At 36.3% G+C, this 19,372-nt stretch overlaps 1 protein-coding gene across 1 annotated transcript in view; it reads right to left on the bottom strand.

The window, feature by feature from the left end:
* The window catches only part of SLC71A2 (solute carrier family 71 member 2), an 89,621-nt gene that overhangs the window by 58,203 nt on the left and 12,046 nt on the right, over positions 1-19,372 (bottom strand). Inside the window, exon 2 of the mRNA XM_077139012.1 lies at positions 10,157-10,252. Coding sequence (XP_076995127.1) covers positions 10,157-10,252 — 96 coding nt within the window. The remainder of the gene's footprint in view (positions 1-10,156; positions 10,253-19,372) is intronic.

Raw genomic sequence — 19,372 nt, 5'->3', positions numbered from 1 at the left:
TTAGCTAATGCTTAATCAGAGTTTCTGCTTGTGATGACTGAAAAGTTTTGGTAATGGATGGTAGTACAACATTTCAAATGCAATTAACTCCAATGAACTGAATACTTGAAAGTGGTTAAAAGGGGAATTTTAGGTTGTACATTTTTACCAGAATAAAAATTTTATTTTAAATTAAAAAATAAAAAAAAGACCACAAAACAAGTTCCCAGGAACTTGCTCTCAAAACTTTTCTGTATATAGGATCATGTCAGCAACCAATAGTGAAAGCTTTACTTCTTCCTTTCCAGTTTGGATGCCTTTTATTTCCTTTTCTTGCTGTTCTGGTTTTCTAGCTGCTGGAATGCAATATACCAGAAAGAATGGCTTTTAAAAAGGGGAAATTTATTAAGTTGCAAGTTTACAGTTCTGAAGTCATGAAAATGCCCCAATTAAGCCAAGTCTAGAAAAATGTCCAAATCAAGGCACCAACAAGAGGTTACCTTCACTCAAGAAAGGCTGATGAAGTTCAGGGTTTCTCTCTCAACTGAAAAAACTAGAAAGACACACGGCACACATGGTGACATCTATTAGCTTTCTCTCCAGCCTTCCTGTTCCAATGAAGCTCCCCAAGGGGCGTTTTCCTTTTTCACCTCCAAAGGTCTCTGACTATGTGGGTTCAGGTAGTTCACATGGCTCTTCTGCTGGCTCTCTCCAAAATATTTCCTCTTTTAAAGGCTTCCAATAGACTAATCAAGACCCACCTGGAATGGGTGGAGTCACAGCTCCCTCTAATGATAGGTTAATATCCACAATTGGGTGAGTCACATCTCTGTGGAGATAATCTAATCAGGTTTCCAACCTATAGTACAAAATAGGGGTAAAAGGCTGCCTCCATGAGATGTGATCAGGATTCATGCACAGCTTTTCTGAAGCATATAATCCTTTCAAACCAGCACACTTGCCTAACTGCTTTAGCTAGAATTTCTAGCACAACGTTGAATAACAGTGCTGACAGTGGACATCCTTGTCTTGTTCCCAATCTTAGTGGAAAAGCTTTCAGTCTTTCACTACTGAGTACGATGTTAGCTGTGGGTTTTTCATACATGCCCTTTATCATGCTGAGAAAGTTTCCTTCTACGCCTATCTCCTGATTTTCCTGTGCTGACGCACCCCTGCATACCTGTGATAAAACCCAACTGATCATGGTGTATAATTATTTTAATGTACAGCTGGATTCAATTTGTAAGTATTTTGCTGAGCATTTTTGCATCTATATTAGTTAGCAGATTGTAGTATTTTTGTCTAGCTTCGATAATAGGGTGATGTTGGCTTCATATAATGAGTTTGGTAATGTTCCCTCCTCTTCAATTTTTGAAGAATTTGAGCAGGATTGGCCTTAATTCTTCTTGAAATGACTCGTAGATTTCACCTATGAAGCCTTCTGACCCTGGGCTCCTGCTGGGAGGTTTTTTAACAATTTCAACCTTTTTACTTGAAACTGGTTTGTTGAGGTCTTCTATTTTCCCCAGAGTAAATGTAGATTGTTCACATACTTCTAGAAAATTGTCTATTTCATCTAAGTTGTTTAGTTTGTTGATACACAGTTGTTCACAGTATCCTCTTATGATCTTTTTTATTTTTGTGGGGTCAATGGTAATGGCCCCTTCTCATTTCTGATTTTATGTACATCTTCTCTTTTTTCATCAGTCTAGCAAAGGGTTTGTCAATTTTGCTGTTCTTCTCAAAGAACCAACTTTTGTTTTTGCTGATTCTGTTATTCTTTTGTTCTCAATTTCATTTATTCCTACTCTAATCTTTGTTATTTCTTTCTTTCTGCTGGCTTTAGGTTTAGTTTGCTGTTCTTTTCCTAGTGCCTCCAGGTATGTATGTAGTTAGGTATTTCATTTTAGCTCTTTCTTCCTTTTTAATGTAAGTGTTTAAGGCTATAAACTTCCCTGTCAGCACTGTCTTCACTGCATCCCATGAGATGTGAGATGTTGTATTCTCATTTTCATTTCTCTTGAGATATTTACTGATTTCTCCTGCAATTTTTTTGATATGCTGATTGTTTGTTGTTTAACCTCCATATCTGTGCATTGTTCAGTCCTCTGCCTACTGCTGATTTCCAGATTTATTCCATTATGATGAGGGACAATATTTTGTATAATTTCAATCTTTTAAAATTTACTGAGACTGGTTGAGTGACCCAACATGTGGTCTACCCTGGAGAATGATCCATGAGCACTTGAGAAGAATGTATATCCTGCTGTTTGAGGGTGCAGTGTTCTATATGCGCCCATTAGGTGTAGTTCATCTATCAAACTATTTAGATTCTCTATTTCCTTATTGGTGTGAGAGGTGTACTGAAGTCTCCAACTATTATGTTAGATACATCTATTTCTTTCTAAAGTTTCGGTAGTGTTTGCCTCATGTGTTTTGGTTCCCCTGATAAGGTATACATATATTTATGATAATTTCCTCTTGGTGGATTGCTCCTTTTATTAATATATAATGTTCTTATTTGTCTCTTATAACAGCTTTGCATTTAAAGTCTATTCTGTCCATTAGTATAGCTACCCCAGCTCCTTTATATATATATATATATATATATATATACACACACACACAATTTGCATGGAATATTTTTTCCAGTCTTTCACTTTAAACCTATTTGTATCCTTGGTTCTAAGGTGACTCTGTTAAAGCTAGCACTATAGATGATTGACATTTTTTTCCATACATTCTATCAATCTGTGTCTTTTGACTGGAAATTTTAATTGGGAGGATTTTTCTATGTCACATCTTACTTTCCTCTTTCTTTTAACCTTTTAGATAGCTTTCCTGATATTCCAAGCCTCTCTCTCCTGTCATTTTCTTTCAAACTGTAGGACTCCCCTTCATATTACTTTTATAGTTGTTGTAAACGAACTCTCTCAGCTTCTGCTTATCTGTGAATATCTTAAACTCTTCTTCATTTTGAAAGGACAGTTTTGCCAGAAAGAGAATTCTAGGCTGGCAGTTTCTATCTTTCAGAACCTTAAATAAATCATACCACTGCCTTCTTGCCTCCATGGTTTCTGATAAGGATGCAGTGCTAAGTCTTATTGGGCATCCCCTGTATGTAATAAATAGCGTCTTTTCTGCTGCTTTCAGAATTCTCTCTTTATCTTTGGCATTTGGCTTTCTGATTAGTATGTGCCTTGAAGTGGGTTTAATCAGATATATGCAGTTTGGAGTATGTTGAGCTTCTTGGACATGGATAGCCATATTTTTCAGAAGAGATGGGAAATTTCTGGCCATTCCTTTTGCCCCCTTTCCCTTCTCTTCTCCATCTGGGTCCACTATGATGCAAATTTTGTGTGCTTTGTGTTCTCAATTCCCGGAAACTCTGCTCAATGTTTTCCACTCTTTTCTATCTGTTCTTTTGTCTGAATCCACATGCTCTGTCTTCTAGCTGCTGATCCTTTCTCCTGCCTCTTCATACCTACTGTTATATGCCTCTAGCGAATTTTTTATTTCATCTACTGTGCATTTCAATCCCATATCTGTTATTTTTCTTTTCATGCTTTCAAATTCTTCTTTATGCTCTATCTTTTCTTAACATCATTTATCTCTTCAGCCATGTATTTGTTTGAACATCTTTGATTAGTATGTCCTCTGGCATTGTGATTTGCTCCTTCAACTATGTCATATCTTCCTGTTTTGTGTGGTATGGCTCATAATTTTTGCTGATGTCCAGCATTGAATCATCTTGGTCAGTTTACTCTGAAGGGTGGATTCTCTCACTTGTCAAAGCTTTTGTTGTTGATTGGATTTATGTTAATGCTCTTCTTTGACACTTGATTTGTCAGTATTTCCCAACTGGTGCACAACGGTTCCAAAGGGCCCCTTTGGAAGGGAGAGAGTCAGGTAAAGTTGCCAAAAAGCCTTTAACAACACTCCCTAATGGTGTGCCTTCCTGGCCTAATCAACGGATGGTTCTCTTCGCTCAAAAATCTATTAGATATCTTCCCAGAGGTATGCTTTCCTCACCTGCCCACAGATGGCACTCTTCGGCAGCCTATTTCCCTCAGCCTCAGAGTGCAGGCTCTTCTTAACTCCCTGCCATTTCCAGACAATGGCACAAAGCACGGGTTTGGGCATGTTGAAACCACTGGTCCCAGCATCCTAAATTTGCTGGCCAAAAGCTGCAACAGTGTTATATCATACCCCTCCTTGTTCTTGGTAGAGTGGGTTTCTGCCGCCCTCTCAGTCTATAGACTCCCACCCAGCAGGGACTGGGTGGCTTTAAGCCTCCTCCCTCTTTTCACAGAACAGTACCTTGCCAGGAAGGTCCACACACCTGGGAGTCATGTCCACACAGAGAGGGGGTGACTCTTAGGCTTAATTTTAAGTAGGCTTGACCTATCTTTTGCAGGGTTAAGTTTCATATGAACAAACCCCAAGATTGGGGGCTCAGCCTATTGCTTTCGTTGTCCCCACTGCTTGTGAGAATATCAAGAACTCTTCACTTGGAGAAGTTGAACTTTACCCCTTTCTCACAATTCCCCCAACGAGACTTTGCGAATACATTTTTACTCACTGTTCAAATCACTCTGGGATTTACTGGGGCATCACTCTGGATGCCCCTTCAAAATTCAACAAGGGTTTCTTCAGCAGGATTTTTTTTTTTTAAAAAAGGTCTAACTGCAAAGAAAACACACACAAATAAATATGCAAAAAAGAATAACTTGGGGTGACATCATCAACATGGCAGCATAAACAGCTACTGAAAATCTCTCCCTAGAAATTAAACGTAAAAAAAAAAAAAAGGTCAATCTTGGATTGTTCAGGACTCTGGAGGAAGATATGCATTGGAGAAGGACCCTACCATTGTTAAATTGAAGAAAGAGAAAAAATATTAGGTAGGAATCTTCCATTTCCAACTGGCTGGTCCTCTTCCCTCCCCAGTACTTGGTCTCACACAGCATGGGAGGGAAACAGAAACAGCAGAGAAAGATCTCTCCCACTAGGGACAGAGAATATAAATTCTCTCACAGCAGTGATAAAGACCCACAGCTTGGAGAGCAGGAGAACAGGGAAGGACATTTCAAGGCACTGGTCAGTGAGGGACAAAGAGTCTGAGAAAACATAGGCAAAGATTAAGTTTCCAGCCCTGGGTCTGAATGCCTTCCCCCCATTACTAAAGGAAGCAGCAGTGGGCAGCCTTTGCCTAGGTGAACACTAGGACAGCAGTGAAAGTACTCTGTCACCAGCCCCACATTGAGCCAGATTTTGGCTAGCAAAGTGACGGCATAAGAACCCCACAATTTCAGCCCCGACCAGTCAGAAGTATCCTGGGCTACCAGGAAAACAGCTTCAAAGGATGATTATGTTACTGAACAGCACAATCGGCTGGGCAGACTAGAAAGTACAAGGGGGTAGAAAGGCTTTGCAGAAACTTTCCAGAACATATCCCAGGCTTATAGGAACTGGTCTAGACCCACTGCATGGGAATCCACACTTGTGTTTTGTATTAGAAATATGAACGACACAACTGTGTGAGCAGTGCCCTAAAATAAACCCAGGTCCTGAGGGCCAGCGAAAAGCAAGCACCACTAGGAGTCAGCAGAATTCTTTAGTCCACAGAGACTTTGCTGTGGTGTCTAGTGTCTGCCTGCAGCCCTGAGGCAGACCACTGTAGCAGCTGGTTTGGGGGGACACTGGGAGCAGAGCCAATCTGACAAATGACCAGCGAGAGAACCGACACAGAACAAAGCCAACCAGCAAGAAAGTCCTAGGCAAAAGAGATAAAACAACCTCTAGAATAAATTAAGAAAATCAGATGCCTCAACACCAGCCAAAAAAACCCGACTCATACTGGGGAGCATGAAGATATGGCCCAAACAAAGGAAAAAACTAAGACTTTAAATGAGATACAGAAATTGAACAGCTAATTAAAGATATTTGAACAAATCTTCTAAATCAAATAAAAAAATTTAATCAATGAGGTGAAGGAAACTATGGCAAAAGAGATGACAGATAGGAAGAAGACACTGGGACCATACACAAGAACTCAAAAACTTGAAAAACCAAATGGAAGAACTTATGGGAATGAAAGGCATAAGAGAAGAGATGAAAAACACAATGCGGGTAGAAAGTAAGGATACTGAGTTTAATTTAGCACCACCAATGAGCCCATAAAAACAGAATAAACACATCTATTAACTCAACACTGCTTTCATGATGATGTAGAGTGATACTAGGAACTTTGTACTCCACACATGTAAATGTTCTGTTTAACCAAATCTCCGTAAGCAGTATAACTGCTCAGAATCCTCAGAGGCAGAGAGCAGCATTTTCCAGCCTCTAAGAATGCATTCCTGGAACTAGAACCAAAATTCTAGAAAAATTATCTGCTTTGGTAGTATCCCTGGAGGTTATTAAAGTTAATTAAGTAATTAAAATGAAAAATGGACATAACAATCTGGTCTAGTATCAAAAAGGCTTAAGGATTTTAAAGATCTGGAAGGAGATTTTGGAATTTCTGACGGGACACGAGTAATGCTAATGTACTCTTTCTCCATTTCAATGTGAATTCTTACCAAACAAAGAAAGATCACAGGATTATTTTTGAACTGAGAAACCTGTGGAACCATTAGAACAGATCATAGGCAACCGATTGCATACCATTTTGAAACCCTTAATTTTATAATCTAAGGAAGTGGGAAGAAAAATCAGAGAGGTAGGGTCAAAATTAGGAAGTAAAACAGTTCCTTAAAATGGGTAGCCTTGTGTTTCTGTATTCATACTAAAAATACGTCTTAGAGAAATGATCACTCTAGGACATATAAACTATGCCTGCAATACATTTGTTTAGTTGGAGAAAATATTTAATATTTAAGTACAACTGTACTCCAGGCAGCAACAGGCACTACGTAGGGACATGATGACGAATAAAGCAGGTAGGATCTCATGAAACTTAAAAATAGAGACCCCTTTTATGGCCACTAACTAATAACTAACTACTGTGGTAAACACTAGGAAGGAAATGGCAGTGAAATAAGAGAATAAAAGCAGATTAAAGATGCAGGAAGGAGTTTTACAAGTGTTTTAAGTCCACTATTCCACATAAGTTGTAAGTTTAATCAAATCGTCTTAAATATGGAGGAAAGATTAAAAATATTAAAATGTTGAAGACAAAGTTTTCAGTTAGGCTAAATAAACCTGTTGCAAAATTCTCTATTCTCTAAATCTAATCTAGGAACAAATTTTACCCCAACCCTTGGTAAAACAAAATGAAGATCAGAAAAAGTTAACCACCAATGTTTTCCTTTTTAAAATATTTTTACTGAGAAATATACACACACACATACAATCCAAACATATACAATCAATGGCTCACTATACCATCACATAGCTGTGTATTCTTTATCGTGATCATTTTTAGAACATTTACATCACTCCAGAAAAAGAAATAAAAAGAAAAAAAAAAAAGAGCACATGTATACATCCAATACCCCTCACCCCTCCCTCTCACTGACACACAGTATTTCAATCTACCCAATTTTTATCTTTTACCTCCTCCTATTATTTATTTTTAACCCTTTTATTTTTACTCATCTGTCCATAAACCTGTATCAGACACAAGGTTTTCACAATCACACAGTCACATTTTAAAAGCTATATAGTTATACAGTCTTCATTTAAGAATTAAGGCTACTAGAATACAGCTCAACAGTTTCAACTACTTCCCTCCAGCCACTCGAATACACCATAAATTAAAAAGGGATAGCTATACAATATGAAAGAATAACCTCCAGGATAACCTCTTAACTCAGTTTGAAATCTCTCAGCCACTCAAACTTTATTTTGCCTCATTTCTCTCTTCCCCCTTTTGGTCAAGAAGGCTCTATCAATCCCATGATCCCGGGTCCCAGTTCATCCCCAGGAGTCATGTTCCATATGGGGGGGGGGGGGGGGTAGGACAGTGAGTGTATCTGCCAAGTTGGCTTAGACAGAGTGAGGCCAAATCTGAGCTACAGAGGTTCTCTGGGGGTGACTCTTAAGCATAATTATCAGCAGGCTTAGCTTCTCCTTTGCAGGAATAAGCTTCACAGGGTGAGTTCAGATTGAAGGCTCAGCCTATTGAACTGGTTATCCCCACTGCCTGTGAGAATCTGAGGAATTCCCTGGATGAGGAAGTTGAGTATTTCTTCCTTTCTCCCCCCAAGGGGGCTTTGCAAATACTTTTTTATTCTCTGCCCGAATTACTCTGGGATATATCAGGGCTTCACACAAACCTGTTCAAACCAACAAGATCTCACACCCTACTGAATCACCCTATTTAAGATTCCATGTAATTAGTGTTCAAGTAAACCAACCATGTAAGTTAAGATTAGATCATGATCATGTAACCACCAATTGTTCTTTTTTTTTTTTCAGAGACAAAGGACTTTATTACTCACATCAATAGCAATTGCCAGAGTGTCTGTATTTTCTTGCACCAATTCCCTGACCCACAATTCCCACAAGGCAATGTGAAGATTAATTCTTAGAGGGGGCTTGTATTACAAGAAAGGACTTTGACCGTAAAGAGCTTGTATTTTTATAATAGATACTAAACATGTCTTCCCATTGGTTCAAAGGGAGGCATTATCTCTATCTTTTAAAGTTGTTCACTATAAAAATATTCTTGAACAGAAAAAAAAAAGTCCAGAACAAAAACAGTCTTCTTGCAAGAGGGACATTAAACATGAGACACACATGGAGAATTGTCTCTTAACAGTGAATATCAAAAGTAACCTATACAATTATTAGTATTTGAGTGCACAGTCAAGTTCAGTTCTTGTTCCTTGAGGGCAGAGACTATATTTTACTCATCTTTGTATCTCCCAACAATAATTAGTTAGCTATGAATTGAGTTAATAAACTGTACAATGTGGCATTCCACACAAATAAAAATAATTAACTTAATTTCAAGCTATCTGAAAGCAACTAAGTCGGACTATAAGCTCTGGGAAGGGAGAACCAGGTCTGTTTTGTAATCCCAGCACGTTGGGCAATACCTGGCACATGGTAGAAGCTAAAAATATATTTGTGTAATGTATAAATGAATGATGTCTCAATTAAAAGAGATAATTGTCTATTTTTCTCCTTGCTGAAGCCAAATCTAGAGTCCAGGATTCAGTTAGAAGCACCACTCTAAAAGGTAGATTGAGAACCTGTGAAACTACAAAAGGAAAAAGGTCTGAATGATAAAGGGCCACAAAATATGTCATAGGAGAAATGAAGAGACAAATTAATGTGACCTCACTTCATGAAACACAGAATTTCCAAGTTTTTAGCCCTGGAATGAGGATCTCCAGAAAGCAAAAAGAAATTGACCAAAAGCCTCAACTCCCTTTGCCCTGGGTTTCTTTTTCCCACTGAAGTCACACTTTGATTGATGAATAAATAGAAAATACACAATATAATCCCTTAGCTAAAAATGCTTTAGATTTTCTAATCTTCAGTAACTAGAAAAACTTCCTTTTTTATGATCACTTCACTCAAGCAGCACAAATTGTTTTTAAAGAACCAGGACAACTGAAAAAAACATTTAAAATATCTTAATTAAAATTAGTTACAAGGCACCTAAAATCTGACATCTCTTCCACAATAATTTCTTTGGCATCTTCCTTCCCTCTAACCTCACCATATATAAAAGATCCAAATTTCTGCCAGGAAACTCAATACAGAAATTGAATACAGAAACAAAGAAATGGCTATAGATAAGTTACCAACAATGGAAACCTGAGTGTTCTTATAATTATCACTTTCATTGTTACAAGGTACTTACAAATCTCCTATTATAATGTTCTCAAGTCAAATGCTGTTAACATCCACATAAAGGAAGTTACAAACCTATGTGATTATTTCCTCTAGGGCTTATGTGAATGATCTTCCTAAATGTAGCTCATTCATATGATAGCACTCTGGAATGCAGTGCTACTGGAAATATTTAAAGAGCAATCCAGGTGTTGATACAGGTGGATCACAGACTACACAGCGGAAACAACACAAAATGGAATAAAGAGCCATAAAGCACTATCAAGAGCTACTCCCAAACACATACTCAGGCATACAGCTCTGGAAATAAATGCTTAAGAATTAATCTTCATTCTCATAAACAAGGACCCAGCTCAGCAATACTTACAGTTAACATTGGCGTCGTCAACAGGCCCCAGGCAAAGAATTCAAGGAAGATGACGATAGCAGCATGGTATACACTAGGTCGACCGAAGCCTTGTGGCTAAAAAAGAAAATTATTATGAAAAATAGTAAACAGATAAGACAAAACCATTATCCTAAAATGGTCTCTAACACAAAAAATAACTATAATAAATTTAGGACCTACCACAGATTATACATTTTCTGTGATTTGTCATTTTACCTTAATCTATTTCTTTCCATGTCACTGTATTTAGATCTGCATTCTTTTAATACTACAACACAGTATTTTATTGTATAAATACACCATAACTTCACTTTGCCACTATTAATGGAATCTAGAGTTTTCATTACATTCCACGTAACTTTTTAAATTGTTACAATTAATATACTTTATGAAATACTGAAAAATTTTATTTTGAAATAATTTTAAATCTACAGAAAGGTTGTAAAAACCAAATACAAAGTTCCAATATACCTTTCACCCAGCTATTCCAAATGTGAACACCTTACATAACCTGGAATATTATCCAACCAGAAATTTAACATTGATATAATCCTTTAATCTATATAGCGTATTTCAGTTTTGCCACTCTTGCCATGAATTTCCTTTTTCTGGTTCAGGATCTAATCCTGTATTTCACATTGCATTTAGTTCTCATATTTCCTTAGGCTCTTACAATGAGAAAGTTCTTCAATCTTTTATTTTTTACTTCTAAGGTCTTGACATTTTGAGGATTACTGGTATACTCTTCACCAACTATTCTGCAGAATGTCCCTTAACCTGAATTTGTCTGAAGTTCTATCGTGTTTAAATTGAGGTTATAAAATTTTTATGTTTTTTACTGAGATATAATTCACAGCCCATAAAATTCATCATTTTAAGGGACACAAGTCAGTGGTTTTTAATATATTTAAATTATGAAACCATTTCATTATCTAACTCTAAAACATTTTCATTACATCCAAAGAAACTCCATACCCACTAGCAGTCAGTTACTTCCCTTTCTCCCCTCCCACTCTATTTTCTTTCTCTATGGATCTGCCTTTTCTGGTAACAAGGAATTTATAAAAGTAATCATACAATATGGGGCCTTCTGTCTCTGGCTTTTATCAATTAGCATAATGATTTAAAATTCAATCATGCTGTAGCAAGTATCAGAACTTCATTTCTGTTTATGGCCTAATAATTTCATTGTATGGATAAATTACGTTTTATTTATCCATAAGTTGTTTCCACCTTTTGGCTATCGTGAATAATGCTGCTATAAACATTCATGTACAAATTTTTGTCTAACCATGTTTACATTTCTTTTGGCTATATTCTTAGGAGTGGAACTGTTGGAACAACTAATGTACTTGCACAACATTCTCGGAAATAAACTAGAATCCAATACCAAAAGATAATTTAGAAAATTCAAATATGTGGATAATAAATAACATGCTACTAAAAAACCAGTGGTTTAAAGAAGAAACCACAAGGGAATTTACAAAACTTTGAGGTGAACAAAAATGAACTTTTCCCCTTAAAATTTGGAATAAGACAAGGATGACCACTTTCACCACCACTATTAAACATTGTACTAGGGGTCTTTAACCAAGGCAATTAGGAAAGAAAAAGAAATAAAAGCCCCCCATATTGAAAGGATAAAGTAAAATTGTCTTTATTCACAGATGACACAGTACTGTATACACACACAAATCCTAAGGAACCCACTAAAAAACTATTAGAACTAATAAATGAGCTAAACAAAGCTGCAGGGTACAAAATCAAGATGCGAAAGTCAATTGCATTTCTATATAACTAGCAACGAACAATCTAAAAAGAAATTAAGAGGGCGGGCTACAGTGGCTCAGCAGGCAGAGTTCTCGCCTGCCATGCCAGAAACACGGGTTCAATTCTAGGTGCCTGCCCATGCAAAAAAAAAAAAAAAAAAGAGAGTAAGAAAATAATTCCAATTACAATAGCACCAAAAAAAATTTTCAGGAATAAATTTAACCAAGGATATAAAAGATTTGTACACTGAAAACTATACAATATTGGTAAAAGAAATTAACAGCTAATACTCAATTTCATATGAGTAGTATGGGATATCAATTAGCCAAAACAATCTTGGAGAAGATCAAAACTGGAGGACTCATATTTCCTGATTTCAAAACTTACTACAAAGGCACAGTAATCAAAACTGTGATAAGGGTGCAATGCAAGGATACACACATAGATCAACAGAATAAAATTGACAGTCCAGAAACAAACCCATCTATGGTCAACTGATTTCGACAACGGTCCTAACACCACTGAATGGGGAAAGAAGTGATGGAACAACTGGATGGTTACATGCAAAAGGATGAAAGTGGACCTCTATACCTCATACCATATACAAAAATTAACTCAAGGTGGATCAAAGGCATAAATTTAAGAAGTAAAACTATAAATCTCTTAGAAGAAACATGGGGTAAATTCTTATAACTTCAGATTTGGCTGAGGGTTCTTAGAAATGACACCAAAAGCACAAGCAATGAAAAAAAAATAGATAAATTGAACTTCATCAAAATTAAAAACTGTTGTGCTTCAAAGGACACTATTAACAAAGTGGAAAGGTGACCCACAGAAGGGAGAAAATAATTGCATATCCTATATCTGATAAGGAACTTCTAAATAGAATATATAAAAGTATTCTTATAACTCAACACTGAAAAGACAAATAGCCCAATTATATAAAATGGGCAAAGGGCTTGAATAGACATTTCTCTACAGAATATACACAAATGGTCCAATAAGCATGGAAAACATGTTCAACATCATTAGTCATCAGGCAAATGCAAATCAAAACCATGATAAGATACCACTTCATATTCACTATGAGGACTAAAATTAAAAAGTCAGAAAATAAGCAAGTGTTAAGATGTACTTGGAACCCTCATACACTGCTGGTGGGAATGTAAATGGTGTGGCAGTTCTTCTAATGGTGAAATATACAGCAGTTCTTCTAATGGTTAAATACACAGTTATGATATGGCCCATCAATTCCATTTCTAAGTATATACCCAAGAGAATGAAAACATATGTCCACACAAAAAACATGTACACAAATGTTGTTAGCAGTGTTATTCATAATAGCTAAAAGGTGGAAACAACCCAAATATCCATCAGCTGATGAATGGATGAACAAAATACAATCTACCCATATAATGGAGTTACTATTTGGCCATAAAAAGAATGAAGTGCTGATACATGCTACAATATGAATAAACTTTGAAACCATTATGCTAAGTGAAAAAGCCAGATACAAAAGACCATTTCTATGCAAAATGTCAAGAACAAGCAAATCCATGGGGACAGAAATTAGAATAGTGATTGCCAGGGTCTGGGAGAAGGAAGGAGGGAGTGAGGAATGACTCCAGTGGGTATGGGGTTTCTTTTCGGGGAGATGAAATATTCTAGAATTAGATAATGGTAATGATTGTGCAACACTGTGGATATACTAAAAGCCACTGAATTGTACACTTTAAAACAGTAAATTTTATGTATATATCTCAATAAAAAAATACAATGAAGAAGAAATGAGGGGGACAGTCTCTTTTTCTGCCTTTGAACATTGTTGATTGTATGTGAAGCTTGGAACGATGGCAGCCACCTTGTGATCATGAAAGTCAAACAAGTCAACAAAACTAAGATGGAAAAAACCTGGATGACACTTCTGACCTAAGTTAACTAATCCTGGAACTGTCTTTCCACCAGATTTTTCGTTAAGTGAGATAAATTTCCTTGTTTAAAAAAAAAATGGGGAGAGGGTAAAGTATATGAACAAACTTGCAACCAAAGGAGATATTCAGATGACAAATAAGCATATGAAAAGATGCTCAATGCCATGTCATTAAAAATATAAGTTCAAACAACAAAAGAACCACTTTATACCTACTTGAATGGCTAAAATACAAAAATCTGGCAATAGAATTTGCTGGTAAGAACGTGGAGCAAAGGAACTCTCCTTCATTCCTTGTGGGGCTACAAAATGGAATAGCTACTAAGGAAGACAGTTTGCCAGTTTCTTTTACAAAGTGAACATAATCTTATATGACCCAGCAATCATGCTCCTAAGTATTTACTCAACTGATTTGAAAACTGAGGTCCATATAAAAACCTACAAGCACATTTTTATAGCAACTACATGTCCTTCAATAAGTGAATGTTAAGACAAACAGTGGTACTTTTATACAACGGAATTCTATTCAGCAATAAAAAATGCACTACCAAGCAATGCAAAGACATGGATGAATCTTAAATGCACTCTGTTAAATGAAAGAAACCAGTGTGAAAAGACTACATAAGTGTATTCCACTATATGACATTCTGTAAGAGGAAAAACTATAGAAAGAGTAAGCAGATCAGAGTCAGCCAGGAGTTGTGAAGAGAGGGCTAAACAGGTAAAACATAGGGGATTCTTCAGACAGTTTGACTATGATAAATGTCTCCAATCATTATTCAAAACCCACAAATCTTCAGAGTATAAAGAGTAAATCTTAATACAGACATTTAAAAAAAAAATTACGTAGGGAGATCAGAGAATACCATAATGGAATTCACAATGTGATCAAAGAATCTAAGTGGTATATACATAAAACAGAAATTATGCAGCAGTAAGAAGGAATGAGGTCTTGAAGCATGTGACAACATGGATGAACCCTGTGGAAATAATGCTGAGATAAATAAATCAGACGCAAAAGGACAGATAAATGATTTCACTAACATGAACTAACTGGAATGTGTAAACTCAGAGTCTTAAAACAGTGGAATATAGGGTACCTAGAAATTGACAGAAGCTACAGAAGTGGGAGCAGTTACTCAATATGTACAGAATTTTTTTTTATTAATTAATGGAAAAAAAGAAATTAACCCAACATTTAGAAATCATTCCATTCTACATATGCAATCAGTAATTCTTAACATCATCATATACATGCATGATCGTTTCTTAGTACCTTTGCATCAGTTTAGAAGAACTAGCAACACAACAGAAAAAGATATAGAATGTTAATATAGAGAAAAAAAATAAAAGTAATAATAACAGAAAAAAAAAAAACCTATAGCTCAGTTGCAGCTTCATTGAGTGTTTTAACATGATTACTTTACAATTAGGTATTATTGTGCTGTCCATTTTTGAGTTTTTGTATCTAGTCCCACTGTTGCACAGTCTGTATCCCTTCAATTCCAATTACCCATTATCTTACCCTGTTTCTAACTCCTGCTGGACTCTGTTACCAATGACATATTCCAAGTTTATTCTCGAATGTCGGTTCACATCAGTGGGACCATACAGTATTTGTCCTTTAGTTTTTGGCTAGACTCACTCAGCATGTTCTCTAGGTCCATCCATGTTATTACATGCTTCGTAAGTTTATCCTCTCTTAAAGCTGCATAATATTCCATCGTATGTATATACCACAGTTCGTTTAGCCACTCTTCTGTTGATGGACATTTTGGCTGTTTCCATCTCTTTGCAATTGTAAATAACGCTGCTATAAACATTGGTGTGCAAATGTCCGTTTCTGTCTTTGCCCTTCAGTCCTTTGAGTAGATACCCAAAATGGTATTGCTGGGTCGTATGGTAATTCTATATTCAGCTTTTTGAGGAACCGCCAAACTGCCTCCCACAGTGGTTGCACCATTTGACATTCCCACCAACAGTGGATAAGTGTGCCTCTTTCTCCGCATCCTCTTCAGCACTTGTCATTTTCTGTTGTGTTGATAATGGCCATTCTGGTGGGTGTGAGATGATATCTCATTGTGGTTTTGATTTGCATTTCTCTAATGGCCAGGGACATTGAGCATCTCTTCATGTGCCTTTTGGCCATTGGTATTTCCTCTTCTGAGAGGTGTCTGTTCAAGTCTTTTTCCCATTTTGTAATTGGGTTGGCTGTCTTTTTGTTGTTGAGTTGAACAATCTCTTTATAAATTCTGGATACTAGACCTTTATCTGATATGTCATTTCCAAATATTGTCTCCCATTGTGTAGGCTGTCTTTCTACTTTCTTGATGAAGTTCTTTGATGCACAAAAGTGTTTAATTTTGAGGAGCTTCCATTTATTTATTTCTTTCTTCAGTGCTCTTGCTTTAGGTTTAAGGTCCATAAAACCGCCTCCAGTTGTAAGATCCATAAGATGTCTCCCAACATTTTCCTCTAACTGTTTTATGGTCTTAGACCTAATGTTTAGATCTTTGATCCATTTTGAGTTAACTTTTGTATAGGGTGTGAGATATGGGTCTTCTTTCATCCTTTTGCATATGGATATCCAGTTCTCTAGGCACCATTTATTGAAGAGACTGTTCTGTCCCAGGTGAGTTGGCTTGACTGCCTTATCAAAGATCAAATGTCCATAGATGAGAGGGTCTATATCTGAGCACTCTATTCGATTCCATTGGTCGATATATCTATCTTTATGCCAATACCATGCTGTTTTGACCACTGTGGCTTCATAATATGCCTTAAAGTCCGGCATCGCTAGACCTCCAGCTTCGTTTTTTTTCCTCAAGATGTTTTTAGCAATTCGGGGCACCCTGCCCTTCCAGATAAATTTGCTTATTGGTTTTTCTATTTCTGAAAAATAAGTTGTTGGGATTTTGATTGGTATTGCATTGAATCTGTAAATCAATTTAGGTAGGATTGACATCTTAACTATATTTAGTCTTCCAATCCATGAACACGGTATGCCCTTCCATCTATTTAGATCTTCTGTGATTTCTTTTAACAGTTTTTTGTAGTTTTCTTTATATAGGTTTTTTGTCTCTTTAGTTAAATTTATTCCTAGGTATTTTATACTTTTAGTTGCAATTGTAAATGGGATTCGTTTCTTGATTTCCCCCTCAGCTTGTTCATTACTAGTGTATAGAAATGCTACAGATTTTTGAATGTTGATCTTGTAACCTGCTACTTTGCTGTACTCATTTATTAGCTCTAGTAGTTTTATTGTGGATTTTTCCGGGTTTTCGACGTATAGTATCATATCGTCTGCAAACAGTGATAGTTTTACTTCTTCCTTTCCAATTTTGATGCCTTGTATTTCTTTTTCTTGTCTAATTGCTCTGGCTAGAACCTCCAACACAATGTTGAATAATAGTGGTGATAATGGACATCCTTGTCTTGTTCCTGATCTTAGGGGGAAAGTTTTCAATTTTTCCCCATTGAGGATGATATTAGCTGTGGGTTTTTCATATATTCCCTCTATCATTTTAAGGAAGTTCCCTTGTATTCCTATCCTTTGAAGTGTTTTCAACAGGAAAGGATGTTGAATCTTGTCAAATGCCTTCTCTGCATCAACTGAGATGATCATGTGATTTTTCTGCTTTGATTTGTTGATATGGTGTATTACATTAATTGATTTTCTTATGTTGAACCATCCTTGCATACCTGGGATGAATCCTACTTGGTCATGATGTATAATTCTTTTAATGTGTTGTTGGATACGATTTGCTAGAATTTTATTGAGGATTTTTGCATCTATATTCATTAGAGAGATTGGTCTGTAGTTTTCTTTTTTTGTAATATCTTTGCCTGGTTTTGGTATGAGGGTGATGTTGGCTTCATAGAATGAATTAGGTAGTTTTCCCTCCACTTCGATTTTTTTGAAGAGTTTGAGGAGAATTGGTACTAATTCTTTCTGGAACGTTTGGTAGAATTCACATGTGAAGCCATCTGGTCCTGGACTTTTCTTTTTAGGAAGCTTTTGAATGACTAATTCAATTTCTTTACTTGTGATTGGTTTGTTGAGGTCATCTATGTCTTCTTGAGTCAAAGTTGGTTGTTCATGTCTTTCCAGGAACCCGTCCATTTCATCTAAATTGTTGTATTTATTAGCGTAAAGTTGTTCATAGTATCCTGTTATTACCTCCTTTATTTCTGTGAGGTCAGTAGTTATGTCTCCTCTTCCATTTCTGATCTTATCAATTTGCATCCTCTCTCTTCTTCTTTTTGTCAATCTTGATAAGGGCCCATCAATCTTATTGATTTTCTCATAGAACCAACTTCTGGTCTTATTGATTTTCTCTGTTGTTTTCATGTTTTCAATTTCATTTATTTCTGCTCTGATCTTTGTTATTTCTTTCCTTTTGCTTGCTTTGGGATTAGTTTGCTGTTCTTTCTCCAGTTCTTCCAAGTGAACAGTTAATTCCTGCATTTTTGCCTTTTCTTCTTTTCTGATATAGGCGTTTAGGGCAATAAATTTCCCTCTTAGCACTGCCTTTGCTGCATCCCATAAGTTTTGATATGTTGTGTTTTCATTTTCATTTGCCTCGAGGTATTTACTAATTTCTCTTGCAATTTCTTCTTTGACCCACTCGTTGTTTAAGAGTGTGTTGTTGAGCCTCCACGTATTTGTGAATTTTCTGGCATTCCGCCTATTGTTGATTTCCAACTTCATTCCTTTATGATCCGAGAAAGTATTGTGTATGATTTCAATCTTTTTAAATTTGTTAAGACTTGCTTTGTGACCCAGCATATGGTCTATCTTTGAGAATGATCCATGAGCACTTGAGAAAAACGTGTATCCTGCTGTTGTGGGATTTAATGTCCTATAAATGTCTGTTAAGTCTAGCTCCTTTATAGTAATATTCAGATTCTCTATTTCTTTATTGATCCTCTGCCTAGATGTTCTGTCCATTGATGAGAGTGGTGAATTGAAGTCTCCAACTATTATGGTATTTGTGTCTATTTCCTTTTTCAGTGTTTGCAGTGTATTCCTCACGTATTTTGGGGCATTGTAGTTCGGTGCGTAAATATTTATGATTGTTATGTCTTCTTGTTTAATTGTTCCTTTTATTAGTATATAGTGTCCTTCCTTGTCTCTTTTAACTGTTTTACATTTGAAGTCTAACTTGTTGGATATTAGTATAGCCACTCCTGCTATTTTCTGGTTGTTATTTGCATGAAATATCTTTTCCCAACCTTTCACTTTTAACCTATGTTTATCTTTGGGTCTAAGATGTGTTTCCTGTAGACAGCATATAGAAGGATCCTGTTTTTTAATCCATTCTGCCATTCTATGTCTTTTGATTGGGGAATTCAGTCCATTAACATTTAGTGTTATTATTGTTTGGATAATATTTTCCTCTACCATTTTGCCTTTTGTATTATATATATCATATCTGACTTTCCTTCTTTCTACACTCTTCTCCATACCTCTCTCTTCTGTCTTTTTGGTTCTG

This window comes from Tamandua tetradactyla, chromosome 2, assembly GCF_023851605.1.
Source record: "Tamandua tetradactyla isolate mTamTet1 chromosome 2, mTamTet1.pri, whole genome shotgun sequence".
Classification (NCBI taxonomy): domain Eukaryota; kingdom Metazoa; phylum Chordata; class Mammalia; order Pilosa; family Myrmecophagidae; genus Tamandua; species Tamandua tetradactyla.
The sequence above is the reverse complement of the archived record's forward strand: the minus strand, read 5'-3'. Positions and strand labels throughout refer to the sequence as shown.